The sequence below is a fragment of the Xiphophorus hellerii genome, chromosome 14, assembly GCF_003331165.1.
Source record: "Xiphophorus hellerii strain 12219 chromosome 14, Xiphophorus_hellerii-4.1, whole genome shotgun sequence".
Classification (NCBI taxonomy): Eukaryota; Metazoa; Chordata; class Actinopteri; order Cyprinodontiformes; family Poeciliidae; genus Xiphophorus; species Xiphophorus hellerii.
In genome coordinates, this window is record NC_045685.1 from 27,254,661 (window position 1) to 27,269,148 (window position 14,488).

The following is a 14,488-nucleotide window of genomic DNA, read 5'->3' on the forward strand; positions in this document are numbered from 1 at the left end:
TACCAAACAACAAACTGTGAGTCACATCTGCTGTTCCTTGGAGCTCCACCTGTTAATTACCAGGTGTAATTATTATTATTATTGTCTTCATTCTTCAGCTCATCTTCCTCATATCTGTGGTGTAAATTTGAGGCAATGATGCCTTTTAGGATTCACTGGTTTTATAACCCATTACTGGACAATCCTCTGTAAATGTCCTCTGGTTTCATGAAGGAAAGGTGGAAAAACAGTTGAAGCCCAAAACAAATGTCATGTTGTGAGAAATCACTGAGTTATTAGCATCTGGTGTTTTAATACATGGCTGCAGCTGTGCTCAGTTTTCTGGTTCAGTGACATTCCTTTGCAGGTGTTTCTGTCTTACCATCAGTACAAATAACTGAACAGAATGAGCCCGGGGCAAATACCTGTCCCAGGTGTTTGGCCAATCATCACCGTCCCCTCCTCGTCTCCAGGTTTATTTAATCCGGTGACGCCAGCAGAGACCAACAGAAGAAGCAGCATCCGCCGGACAGAGACGCCAAATCGGCCCAGCAGCTCCGGTCACCAGAGAGCCACCTTCATCATCACCTTCATCATCCTCCTGTAGAGGGTAAGACCCGCTGGACTCTCTTCTGCTCATCCATGGAGACATTTCTCACAGAAAACCAAATTCTCTGAGGGGGAAAGAGGAAACATTCACAGCAACAGAGCCACGTAGAAAAACAACCGAAGATTATTACCATCTATTTGCAAAATCACCACCACAACAAGCTTTTAACCATAAATTCTCCAGATGGAGGATAGTTTCACAAAAACTTTGTTAACGTTTCATAAACTTTATGTTGACAGAAATTGATTTGGAGAAATTTTACTTCCCCAAATTGTAGCTATGTTACAAAAAAAGGTTTTTTCAATTTGGTCCAAAATCTCCACATAAATTTGCATTTTGGTGCATCTGATGATGAATTGTTAAAATATGATTCATGTTTTGATCAGTTACTTTTTACCAAATGCTTTTCTGCTCTTAATTGAGTCGTTTCCTGGACGGAAACTTTTTACTTTTACTTGAGTCAAAATATGTTGAACTATTGCTTCTCTAACTTGAATAAAATTTGTGGTGTAAAGTTACCCTGAGAGCTTTACAGAATCAGAAACTTTGACTTTGATTCTCTGAGCTTCTATGCACCACAAATCTGGAACAAACCACCAGAAAACTGCAGAACAGCTGAAACACTGAGTTCCTTTAAATCCAGACTAAAAACTCAGCTGGTTAGAGCTGATTTGGAAACATAATCATGAAACATTGATCAATAATCTGATGTGCAAAATGTAAAGCTGTTGACTTTATATTTTTATGTTTTTATGATGTAACGTTCTTTGAAATGCCTTGTTGCTGAAAGGTGCTCTACAAATAAAATTTGATTTGGCTGATTGATTGTTGCCATGTCAGGAAACTTTCCAGGGTGCGTTTCTTAGGAAGGTCAAACTAAACCACAGAAGAACACACACAGCCTCCAGCTGTTTGTGTTGGCATCAGGCTGAGCACTGAATGCCAGCTGCTTCCTGTTGGACGTCGTTCCAACCAGAGTTTAGCTGCTTCGTCTGTTTGGTGTCAGGCTCTTTGTTACACAAGCAGTTTTGTGAGGTGACATGATTCAGCTCACTACCAGCGCTGCTGTTTGGATCAACCAGACTCACTACAGATCAAAACCAGGACCGGATCATTTTGAAGCCTCAGAATCTGGCAACAGATCAGAAAGAGTTGGAAGTTGCCAGATATTGCCATTAATCCACTTTAAGTTTTGGTTTAACATCAGGACTTCAGATTTCTGGGAGAAATCTGAAACAAATATCATCATTTAGGTCCTGCTGCTGATTCATCTGCCTTGTTGTCAGTAACTTTACAGCCTGTGTTTGTACAGAGGACATTTGTGGCCCCTGCAGGTGTCCCTGTGGCCCCAGGTGGCTTCCTCACCTCCAAGGAAGACAAACCAGCAACAGATTCTGCCTCAAAGGAATTCATTCATGACTGAAATAAAACGAGACATTCAAACTTCAACAATAAACTTAGCAGAAAGTAAAAACTGATTTATGTTTCATGTGATGTTCTGTTTTCCAGCTCTCTGATTGGTCGCCTCCAACATGCTCTGCCTCCTGCTCCTCTTCCTCTCTGCTGCCATGTTGCTGCCAGGTGAGTTCCTGCAGTTAGAAGCAGTTTCTGCTGAGTCAGTGAAGATGGAGGAACGGAGCTCCTGCTGCCATCTTGGTCTCCAAACAGACCAACTGATGCTGGTTTATTCATCTACAGATTGTCATGTTGCTGCCAGACTCTGGTTCTCATCTCATGTGTCTCTGTGTTTCAGGAGCTGCTGACCAGCTTGCAGTATTTGCTAGTAACACAGAGGTGGACATCAGCTCATGCCCCATCACGTACTTTGGACAGAAATACGAACAACTTTATGTGAGTAAAATGACTGGATGAACCTCTACTAATTATTGCTTAGTCAGACGCATGATGATGATGATGATGATGATGGTGATGATGATGGTGATGGTGATGATGATGATGTTGATGATGATGATGATGTTGCTGATGATGATGATGATGATGATGATGTTGCTGATGATGATGATGATGATGTTGCTGATGATGATGATGATGATGATGATGATGATGATGGTGATGTTGATGATGATGATGATCTCTGCAGCTTCAGAGCTCTGAGTCTGCCTGCTTTTATTTTGAAGCAAACACAGGAAGTAGGAGTCCAGAGGATTTCTGCTCATTTAATCAGAAACTGATCTGTAGAGTTTTATTCCTCAGGACTTCCAGACTCTTTTCTCTTCTTGATGAATCTTTGTGGGTCGGTTTTTCTTTGACTTGTTGTGTTTCTGTTTTTTCAGCTGAACTTCACCAGTGACAACTTTGTTCTCTGTTTCACCGGCTTTTATGAGCCTCAGGGCAGAGGAGACTGCTTGGTGGCGCCTCAAACAGACAACACACAGTTTTATCTTCAAAGTGTGCCTGACTATGTTGAACTGCAAAACATCGTCCAGAATCTGCCAAGCATTAAGAACACTGGGGAGTGCTACATGTTCTTTATGAACTCTGCAGTAAGTTCTGTTCAGTGATTTAAATCTGTTTTCTGGTTTTAGAAAAGACTTAAACACAAAACATTGATGGAAGAATATGAATGAACTGATAGAACTGTATGAGCTGTTTACGTTTAGTTCTTATATTTTATTCATTGTTTATATCGCCTATAGTATGTAATTATGTTTCATGCTAAGACTTTTTGTGAAAACCTTTTGACTGGATCAAACCTGCTGACTGTTTTTTTGTATTTTTTTTAGTACACTTTTCTTCTAGTAAACTTTGGATCACAAAGTGCTTTTATGAATGTAGACCAACCAGTGGTAAGTCTTTACATCTTTTACAAAATACAGGAAAAGCTTTGAGTTAATAATTAAATATTGTCAGATCTAAACATCTACCTGAAGATTTTCCTGATTATATTCAGTTTTTATCAAGACATCCTTTAGACTCCACGTCCACTGGCGTGGACATGATGTTTTTCTGGGATTAAACTAATAAAAATATTAGGGAATTGGTTATTTACATGATGCTTGTTATAGTTTGGTTTATTATTAAGCAAAAACAATAAAGTTTAGACCCTTAAGTTGATACTAGTGAGTTTCAGTCATCCAGACGAGCATGTGACTGAAAACAGACGGGGAGGAGGAAGCTTCTGTTTTACTTCAAAAATATTCTTTATGTTCATAGCAGCACAGAAAAGTTTTCTCTGTATATTTTTAAGTATTTCCAGTAATAGTATTTGAAAGTATTTTGAACATTTTTCCTCTCATTAAATCGTAGGACTTTTTTTAAAGTTGAATGTCCATCCCAATGGACATCAGGACTTTGTGTTGGCTGTACAGCGCCTAATTATTCAGTGTTACTGTGCAAAGAAAGAAGCATGTGTGAACATTTCATAGCCAGTTTGTGATTTCATAATGATTTTCTGTTATTTTCTCAATGATGGAGTAAAAACTGTCAAACCTTCTTGAACTGACGGTACATCAAGAGATTTCTGATCCAGTGATTGGATGAGGAAAATAAGCCACAGGAATTAGATGGTAAATTGAGAAGTAAAGCATTCCCAGTTTTTCAGTGTCTCATCCAGAGAAGTTCAGCTACACAGTGAATCAGTGGGTGTTGTTGTCCTGCTAGATCAAATTATCAGTCTGTAAACACAAAAATCTGAGAAAAAAGTCAGAGCCGACTGGATGCAAGACGCCATAATGCACAGAAAAACACATTTCTGCTGTAAGAAATGTAAAATCCAAACTGAAACTGCTTCAAGATGTTCCTAAAAAATAAAGGTTACATGGAAATAGCCAGCAGTTTGATAACTGTGTAATCTATTGTTATATGTTTACATCACTACAAATAATAGCATGTCAATACATCTGAAAGTTCAATGGCCATCACTAAAGTCAAAGCTATATTTTATATTATTTATTCTCTATTCAGACATGCACACTGATAAACAAAACAGCAAAATCCAGTTTAAAAGGTTGAGACCATGAGTTATTGCATGAAGCTCTGCGGGGAAAGTATAGAAGTTTTCATGACGTTCTACGTTCATTTAGTCAAGATGTCCATTACAATGGACACCATGAAAAACATAGAAACATGAGACAAAAAACATATAGAAACATGAGACAGGAAAAATGTCTGTTTTGCTCTTTAGAGTAAAAATCAGCTGAGTAAAACAAAGTTTTGGCTCAAAGAAAGAAATGAGTTTTTATCAAGACATTTTTAATGAAATCAGTTTTTATTCTGTGTTGAGTCTCTGTGGTTCTGACTCTGTTGTTCTGCAGTTCACTGATTTTCTGGTGGATGGAAACAAAGTTTTCCCTCCGAGTGTTGCAAACCAGCAAGCCTACGCAGATCTGAGCGGCTGCAGGTCATCAGGTCAGTGAACCTCTGAATCCAAACCTGAACTTTGAGATTCAGTGAAACAGTTTTTCCTCAGATAAACTGAGTTTCTGAGTTTTCTGTCTCTTCCTTCGTTTCTCAGGTGTTCTGTTCAGACCTGGAGACGTTGTCAGCTCTGATCCAATAACCTGCAGGACTCTCACCTGTTCTCAGTCTGCAGTCCTCCAGAAAACCAGCTGTGGGCCCACGGAGCGTTGTCAAGGCAACGGCGTGTAAATATGGTCATTTTTACTTATTTACACGCTCAAAGTCCTGCTACTAAAAACAGCACTTTGAAGGGTGCTTTATAAATAAAATTGATTGATTGATTTTGTATTTGAAAAGTGGGAAAGAGAAAAATGTGTTTTCAAATTTGACTCATGAAGTTAAATTTCACTGGAGCTGTGGTCTTTTTCACAGCAAGCATTAACTTTCAAGGAGCAGCAGGAAGTGTTAAATGAGCTTTTATTGTGAAGGAGAAGCACGAAGTGATAAATGAGCTTTTATTGTGAAGGAGAAGCATGAAGTGATAAATGACGTTTTATTGTGAAGGAGAAGCATGAAGTGATAAATGAGCTTTTATTGTGAAGGAGCAGCAGGAAGTGAGCAGCGGTGGAGAACAGATCAGAGATCAGTGAGGCTGAAATGAATCTTTCTGCACAGCAGTTGGTCTAAATCTGAGTCCTTCACATCAGTCAGACCTCAGTAACATACTGACTACTGATCCAGAGAGCTGGAGGAGTAGAGCGCCCCCTGGTGGCTGTGGCCCCCAGCAACAGGTCTTGATGTTTGTTTCTGCCTCCACCAGCTGCTCCTCTGCCTCCTCGTTGGGCTCCGTCTGCACGGTGACGGGTCCGGCTGTGGTGGACTTCCAGGGCCAGCAGAACTCTGTGAAGGACCGGTGCTGGTACTCTCTGCTGAGGATCCCATCAGGCCCAGACTTCCAGGTTCTGGCCCACTTCCAGGAGCGGCGCCGTAAAGACGTGAGCTTCCTGGACGGCGTGACGCTGCGACTGAACGGGTTCACATCGGCCGTTGACATCCAGCTGAAACAAGGAGGCAGAGTTCTGGTGAGCCGCTGCAGACGCTTCATGGCTTCCAGCAGGGCCGTAATCTGGATCCTGGGGTTCTGGGGGCCCAGCCCAGGAACCTCTGGATTTATGAAACAAATGCAACTTTTTCTGCTGCTAAAGAGCAAACTGATACTTATAAGAGACTGACATGAAGTTAAAACAAAATCATTTTAAATGTTCACAACAGGAAAAACACTAGCAATGAATTTGATGATTAAATTTCCTAATTTAAAAGTTTTGATTAAAAAAATCTTAGACTTTATAGTTTTTGTGGTTTCTTATCTCCTGAAACCAAAAGAACTGAAACAGTTTTGAACTTTTTTTTCTATCAGCTTTGATCCTAAAGACAACTTATAAAAAATATTTTCTGAGTTTTAGCTGAAAACAAAAGTCAGATTCAGTTTTAGTTGAACTTTTTCAGTTGGTTCATAATTTGTTTCAGTCATTCTGTGTGTGTGTGTTTAAAGCTTTCCTCATGCTACAGAACCTTTTCAGAGCTGCTGAGTCACAGGTCCGCTGTAGTCTGAAGTTTGTAGGTGAAGCAGCGTCTCTCTGCTGCTTCACCAGCAGGGGGCGCCACCTTCCGAAGCCCCTCCAGACTCGCCTGTAGCTCCTTTTCTCAGACAGACCTCCAGGTTTCTGTGGCTCAGCCTCTGAGTTCTGACAGTCCGCTGTGTCTCTGTGGGTCGCAGCTGAACGGCTCGCCGCTGACCCTCAGCGGCTCGGTTCAGACGGGTCACGGTGTGAACCTCTCCAAGGACCAAACTGGAGTCACTGTCCAGGCGTCCCTGTCCGACTTCTCTGCTTCTGTCTTCTTTGACGGCTCCACGGCTCAGATCCACCTGAAAGGTACAGAGCATCAGATGAGTTTGGATCCTGAGGATCGCTGCTGTCCTGCAGTCTGATGCTGATTGTCTCTCGCTGCGTCCTGAACCCGTCCAGGTTCTTATGGACTGCCTCTGCAGGGTCTGTGTGGAAACGCCAGCAGGTCTCTGAGTGAAGAGCGGCTCTCTGAGGACGGCTCCACCAGGTCAGACCTCCTTACCGACCGACCGCTGCTGGACGGACGGACTGCAGGTAAACTCAGGAATCGGTCCTGACCTTGTTGTGTGTCGCCCCCTAGCTGTGAGGCGCAGTACACCGACGCTACTGACACAACCACCAGCTGCACCAAGATGGCTGAACGGTGAGCACATTGATCCAGAACCTTTAGTCTGAGTTTCTCTCTGATCTCTGGGGGAAACTTCATGTTTCATGGTGTTTGATGCCTCGTGACGTCAGTTGTGATGGGAGACGAATCCGTTTATTGATCATTGATTGTCTCCATGTGGAGCAGCTGTAGCCTCCTGAAGGAGGCGCCCTTCTCCTCCTGCGGCGTGGACCCAGAGCCCTACATGGCCGCCTGCACAGACACTTTGTGCCGCTATCCGGATCTGGATGGCCTCAGCTGTCGGTTCCTGGAGGCCTACGCCAGAGCCTGCAGCCTGCAGAGCAGCGCCGCACCGGAGGACTGGAGGTCCAAGGCTCAGTGCTGTAAGACCTGCTGCCCTCCGTCTGCTCCATGAATCTGCTGCTGCTGCTGCTGCTGCTTTTCACAGTAATGCATCTGCTCTGCAGCGCCCCCTGGGGCCGTCTGTCAGGACAGGACCTGCAGCGATCACGAGTTCTGTGGAGAGAAGACAGCTGGAGGAGAAACTCGCTGCTTCTGTCGGGCCATTTTTGCCTCCAAGTACAGACAGACGAACTCTTTGGGTAGGACAGCTGTGACCTGAGAACAGGCCTTAATGTTTGGAGGAAACCCTCTGACTGCCTCTCCTCACCAACGCTGTAACCTCCAGGTGATCCGCCGGTCTGCAGGCAGAGCTCTACTTCTCTCTCTCTGGTCGGGTGTCTCCTGGAGGACAAAGGCATCGACTACTCTGACTTACAGCTCAAAGATCCGACCTGCAGAGGTCAGATGGACCAGCAGACCCACATGGTGACCTTCAGCTTCAACAGCACCGACCTCTGTGGGACTGAGGTCACGGTGGGTTCGCGCTCTGCTTCGGGACCTTGATGTGGAGGCAACTTTCACAGGTCAGCTTTTGGTACGGAGTTAATGTTTCTGTTTGCAGACCCACAACAGCCAAACCATCTACAAGAACACCATCATGACACAGAACCTCTCCTCTGGAGGAATCACTCGCCAAGACCAGGTCTACATCGGGTTTTCCTGCGTTGAGACCCAGCCGGACATACAGACGGTGGCTTTCAGGATCAAAGACAGGTGGGTGTTGATCCCATCAGGTAAACTTGTGGTTTTAGTTTCAGAATCAGGTGAAAAAGATTCAGTAAAACATTACAGAATAGTTTGGTCAGTTTCTGTAGGAATAGATTGATATAACAGAGTCTAATCCTTTCTCTTTATGATTCAGGTCAAAGTGATTTTACAGATTTGGCCAAAAGCTTAAACACTCTATGAAATACTAGATGTAGCTACGTTGTCCTATCATAGATATATGTTGCATAGAAAACATAACTTTGAAGAGTTGGAAGCTTTTAGACTCCTGTAACTTGGGTCGTTCCTTCATCAACGTGTCTGTAGCGTAAAATTGAGCTGAATGCAGTTTGGTTCCCCTACGAGATGAACCCGTCGTCATAGCAACATCGTGACGGCCCACAGCGTCTGTTGACGAGGGCAGTGATTGGATGTGGCCTGTGAACAAGCAGGAAGCAGAGGGGAAATAATGGGAGGCAAAACAGGTGCAGAAAACCAAGACATAACAAAACCTACTAGAAAGAAAAGAAGCTCCGGTTAAGCTGACGTAAAAACTGAAACACCAAGGAGACGACCACAGCTAGCATCTCCATATGACAGTACAAACCTGCTGGATGCAGAAAGCAAAGTAAAATCTTTGAGCAGTCAGAAGTAGAAGCAGACTCCTGCCAGCTGTGTGTGTCCTCTGCAGCTCTGTGGTTCAGTTCATCTCATCCGGACTTTGGAATTACTCTCTGACCATGAAGGCCTACACCGACGCCCACCGAACTAAAGCTGTGGCCTCAAACACCAAAGTTCGCCTGAACCAGAAGATCTGGGTGGAGCTGGACGCCAACGGCCTGAATGAAAGCCTGGTTGCCTTGGTGATGGACTCCTGCTGGGCGACGGACAAGGAATCGGCCAACGCTAGCCGTAAACATTACCTGATCAAGAACGGGTGAGACCGCTGCCCATATTCAGCCTCTGTGACCTTTCTAACCTCTCTGATCCGACCACCAACGTTTGATTTGACGCTTGTGAGCAGTTGTCCAAACCCTGAGGACCAGACGGTGAGCATGGAGGCAAACGGAAAGGGAACCTCCAACTCCTTCTCCTTCAACATGTTCCAGTTCATTGGGAGCTCAGCTGAGGTCTACCTGCACTGCAAACTGCAGCTCTGCATCAAACAGGAGAACACCTGCGTCAAGGTGCAGCTTCTCTGAATCTCACTCACCTCAGGATGTTTGACGCTAACACACTATGAGAGACAAAGTTCAGCTTTGACAGTCATTGAAATGTAGACTTGTCTGTCCTTCACTTCTAGACGTGTGGTGGAACTCGGAGACGCAGATCTGTCCGGTCCCAGTCTGGAGCTGCTGCCTTCATCAGCATGGCTTGGACTGCCTAGGTAAGACTGTCTGTTATTCTGACATATTATTATTATTATTATTGTTATTCACATTTATAATTGTTCCTTCCCATTAATCCTTTAGTGATTATCTCAGATGGGGTCAGTGGATCAGTAGCTTGAACTCTCCACTAGGGGTCGTAACTAGTCGTCTAGTTTACGGTAACACCGCTGGATCTTTAGACACGGTTGCAGGACCATGAAAATGAAAACCTCAAACTCTGATAGTCGTCACATCAATGGAGACAGAAATAGAAATGGACAAAGTTCCTGATGGATGGGAAGAGAGACCAAGCTTGAACTTTTTACAGGGTTTGTTTTTGTGACAAAATGTTGGTGTTAAGCTTTTTAAAGGAAGATTTCCTGAGTTTTGCACATAATGTTTGAGTTATTAAAATATGAGGGGAAAAACTTTTCATCATCTTGTAAAGCTGATGTCCAGTTGAACCACAGCAGTTTGTGAAGTCTGGTTCAAACTTTGCTCCTGTTGTCTTTTCAGGTGAAGGACCTCAAACTCCATGAAGATCCAGTCTGTGGACCGGTTCTGATCCAGACCCGGGTGTTATGAGGAAATCTCTGGCACATAGCGGTTCTACTGCTGAGCGTTTCTTTGTATTAATCAAATGTGGTGAAGGGAAGTGAGTGAAACACTAAACTAATCAGAGTTTATAGTTGGTCTTCAATGAAAGAAGCTTTTTGATTCTCACGTTGTCTGAGCTCAACACATTGTAGATGTGAAACATCCCATAATGCACAGAGGAAAACAGAGAGCAGAATGAGGCTGCAGTGGTTCACAGTGAGCTTCAATGTTTCAGTCAGCTCTACAATCAGGAGGAATTTGATTTCATTTCTAGTCTCAATGATCAGTAAAGGTTTAGCAGGGATTGGTGGCTGTTACTGAGCCGTTTTTCTTCTTCTGAAGCTGAAATTTACAGAAACTCCAACATGACGTTTGTAGGTTGATGTCAGTTTTTAACATCTATAAAATTATTATCATGTTAAGTTTTCAATTCAGAAAGTTAAAGCAGAGTTTTAACTCTTACAAATGTAAAACTGGAGCACTTCCCCCTCTTGTGGCTACAATTTGTATTACATACAAGCTTTAACTGGTCATTTGTTTTAATTCTTCTAAACTTAGACAGAATAAAAGCCATTTGAGGTCAAATAAATGATTTTTTTTCCCATTCTGCTTTCGGCCTTTTGTAGTTTTTCTTCAGTCTTTGGATGGATTGTTGTTGTTTCTTGTTTGGTTTTCATGTTGGACATCTGATGTGCGGCGGCGACATAAAGATCAGCACTTTTGATTTCTAATCACTAAAATATTAAAGTGTGCAATGATGATTATTAATCAAACATTTTTAGTTTTTATAATAACTACTTTGGATGAAGGTGATTAAAGTTGTAATTCATGTTTTAATCAGCAAATAAACATTAAAAATAAAAGTCTGTATTTGGTCTTTTATTCATGTTGAATATCCAGGTCGGCGTGGGATATTTATGTATTTAGATTACAAAAGGCATTTATTTGACAAGATAATCAAAGTCTTTATTACTAAAAGTTTTGTTGAAATTTGATCATTTTGATGGATTTAGATGAAACTGACTGTTTTAAGGTCAAAGTTGTGTAATTGCATGAGAGCTGGAGCCGCATCAGGCTGGCAGGGCCGCATTGACCTTTGAACTCTTTGAAGAATTAATGAGCTACACCAACATTTCATTTCCCATTAATAAAGTGGTTTTGAATTCAAATTGAATTTGCAAAACCTGCATGTAACAAGTATGAATAGTAATCTAAGCTTTAGTGAAGTTTCACAAATCACCTAAAGGTTTCACAAATCCCAAACATGGATTAAAATATTCTGTTATTAGAGCAGAATAATCCAGTCCAGGTTTGAAGAGTCCAGGTGTTGTAGTTTTTAACCTAGAGCCGATTAAAGATGCGGAAGGTGGTGAAAAATTGGGTGGAATCGCCCTTTAGTCATTTCTCGAATCGGAACCAACTTCAGCTTGGTTCTGCAGACCGGGCTTCTCTGCTGGAGAGAGAAATATGGAGATTTAATTCATGACTCACTGGCAGGAACAGACGGCCAGACGAGGCTTTTCTGTCTCATGACCGTCGTTGAGTTTGTAATAATCGCCTCAGAGGCTGTTTTCTGTTCGGACCAGTTAGAAAAATCATCTAAGTTCATTTACTTGTGAGTTTATTTGAAAGGTTATGTTTTCATATTATTATTTTCTGTGTTGTTTACTTTACTCCTTTTCTTCGGTGAAATACTATTAACCATTTTTAGGATGTTTGCCTGGAGGCTAGAGAAGTTTGCACATTCCTGTGTTATCAGCTACATGTGTAACTGATTAGTTGTGGTCAGCCACATGCCCTTGTAAGGGCATGTCCACAGAAGGTTCCAGACCACCCTGTAGAAAAAGGTCATTGGTCAAATTCTTTGTGTGACTACATGAAAAAGCCCAACCTCCTTCCTTGTATTTTCTAATAAAGCGAAATGCAGACAAAGATCGGGCAGAGTTGATTCCAGACAGTGTTTGACGGCGGCTTTCCGCGTCTCGGATCTTCCCTCCTTTTCTGCAGAAATGAAAATTGTGTCTCTGGTTGAATCTTTGCAAGTTAGGAATTAAAATAAACCTATCATTTGGGGGCTCGTTCAGGGATTCCCAACATACCCACCGCTGACGGAAGGAGTAAGACGCGCTGAAATCTGCCGGCAGTATTCTGAAAAGTCCCGGGGGGCAATTTCCTCGCTGGGCCAGTGTCTTAGGTCAACCTCCTTCTGCCAACGGTGGATTGACGGGACTCAAAACCGAGACAGAGCAGGATTCAACCAAGTAAGTAAATGGGATGTTACAAGCGGTTTTCAAGTCCCCCGTTTGACATCAAGAAAAAAAAAAAAAAAAAGGGAAAGTATAAAAAACACACGTAGGGAAAGGCAATAAATGTGATACCTAAAAAACAGTGGGAAAGGTGAGTGGTGGGCTTGTTGGGGATGATCATCAAGAATTCTCCACTCAAATCATTTATTGAATTTAGTCCAAGCGAGAATTACCACAACAAGAACTTGGCCACCACCCTACTCTTTCTATCCCCCGTTCTGTAGAGTCCACCCTAGGTGTGTAAAGAACGGGATGAACACACTGTAAAATATGGGTTTTTCACACGGGAAGGAGAAAAGTCTTAAAGGGGATGAGAAGTTAATGTGTCAGATGGAGCCAGGAAACTTAAAGTACCTGACTAAATGGAAAAAGAAGTACGGTGTAGATGGTGTGTTGAAAGTAAAATAAAGAAAAAACGTGGTGTTTCGGTTTTAAAATAAGGGTTAAGTAAAAAACTGGTACCAGAAAACAGGAAATTATTGGTTGTTGTTAGATTCTAACATAAGTTTGAGATGTCTCTTTATAAATGTGCACGGTATTTAAAACAGGTTCCTGAAGACTAAAGTTTAAAATTAATTAAATTAAAACATGAAAAATGTTAACAAAACATTGGGAAATTCCTGAAGCTTCAGTAAAATTTGATAAAAAATTAGAGTAAAATTTGATAAAATAATGAGGACAGACTGAAAATTGGTGACTGATGAAATTTTGACTGACTACAAATCTGACCAGTTGTTTTGTGTTTTGTGTTTTTTTGTTTGTGTTACAATTCATGTTGGTGTGAAAGAGTGTGTGTAATTGGAGATAAAATACCACTTGGTATTTTATGTCATATAAATACAATGAGAATGTGAACAGCACCTCTGTAAGTGGATGCCATAGGCAAGAATTTCTCACTTGGAACAACCAAGTAGAAGCAGAAATTACCCTACAGAGCATTTTTTTAGTGCTGTCTCATGGTGCAAAGTTTCCAGTTTTTAGAACACCCTATGTGTTAAACTGGACTAAATTATTCAAATTAAGCAACAACAGCAGTAAGTGTGACCTGCAGTGTGTAAAGATTGGAAGGCATTGAAAGATAGAATCCTGATAAAATAAAACATCTGAACAAATTGAAAGTAAAAATATGGGTTCTAAGGCTAAATAAATTGGTAGAACTACAGGATGAAATATAAATAAATAAAGAATAAGCCAAGAAAATGAGGTCACAGAGGATTGTGGAAATGATGTATTGGCAAATTAATAGATGACTAAATGAAAAATAAAGTAAATAAATAGATAAATACATAAATGATTAGGTAGAGAAATAAACAAAATAAAATATGTATATAGAATTGAGAACTAAAATATTAGATAAAACTGTTAATTATTCCTTCTAGGCTGAGAAGGTAGTAGTAAAAATAGAATAAAATACAATGAGCTACAATGGGACCTTTTTAATGAGTTGAGGATAAAGAAAAAACAGAAAAGATCTTTAGAGAAACAGGCCCTAACTGTAAGAGGAATTGCCCAGATAACAACAAACTGCAGCATGCGGCTGATTCTAGATAGTTTCACAATCAGTCTTTTTAAACTGACCAAAACTTTAAGATAGATAAATATTATTAAATCTACAGGACTTATTGATAATTAAGACAGGATAAATTAGAAGTAACTCTCTTGTTAAATAGAAATTGATTAAATACAGAAAAGTTTGCTAAAATTTACAAGATTTGTTGTTGAAGGATAACATTAAGTTTGAAATAAGTTATTGGTTAATGAAAAAAGATCATGTGGAACTATTGTAGAGAATCAATATTAAACTGTAATAAGAGATGATTGAAAAGTGCCTACAGAAAGAGAGGGCTGCAAATAAAATAAGAAAATAAGAAAAAAATAAAATAAATAGAACAAAACAGGAAAAAGCGACAAGTATGTTTATTTAG

General features: G+C 41.2%; 1 protein-coding gene across 3 annotated transcripts in view; it reads left to right on the forward strand.

Annotated features, from left to right (window-relative positions):
- Positions 1-459: 459 nt before the first annotated feature.
- The window catches only part of LOC116732573 (alpha-tectorin-like), a 38,856-nt gene continuing 24,827 nt past the window's right edge, over positions 460-14,488 (forward strand). The window contains exons 1-19 of one of the 3 annotated variants that reach the window (XM_032582849.1): positions 460-589; positions 2,099-2,170; positions 2,343-2,440; positions 2,884-3,093; positions 3,334-3,396; positions 4,864-4,957; positions 5,064-5,193; positions 5,769-6,030; positions 6,726-6,882; positions 6,976-7,063; positions 7,157-7,219; positions 7,370-7,566; positions 7,651-7,785; positions 7,872-8,059; positions 8,148-8,299; positions 8,982-9,227; positions 9,315-9,477; positions 9,594-9,677; positions 10,177-11,120. In XM_032582849.1, coding sequence (XP_032438740.1) covers positions 2,122-2,170; positions 2,343-2,440; positions 2,884-3,093; positions 3,334-3,396; positions 4,864-4,957; positions 5,064-5,193; positions 5,769-6,030; positions 6,726-6,882; positions 6,976-7,063; positions 7,157-7,219; positions 7,370-7,566; positions 7,651-7,785; positions 7,872-8,059; positions 8,148-8,299; positions 8,982-9,227; positions 9,315-9,477; positions 9,594-9,677 — 2,379 coding nt within the window. In that variant the 5' untranslated portion in view covers positions 460-589; positions 2,099-2,121 and the 3' untranslated portion in view covers positions 10,177-11,120. Of the gene's footprint in view, positions 590-2,098; positions 2,171-2,342; positions 2,441-2,883; positions 3,094-3,333; positions 3,397-4,863; positions 4,958-5,063; positions 5,194-5,768; positions 6,031-6,725; positions 6,883-6,975; positions 7,064-7,156; positions 7,220-7,369; positions 7,567-7,650; positions 7,786-7,871; positions 8,060-8,147; positions 8,300-8,981; positions 9,228-9,314; positions 9,478-9,593; positions 9,678-10,176; positions 11,121-14,488 lie in introns of those variants that run through there. The other 2 variants (XM_032582851.1, XM_032582850.1) reach the window with 2 other exon arrangements.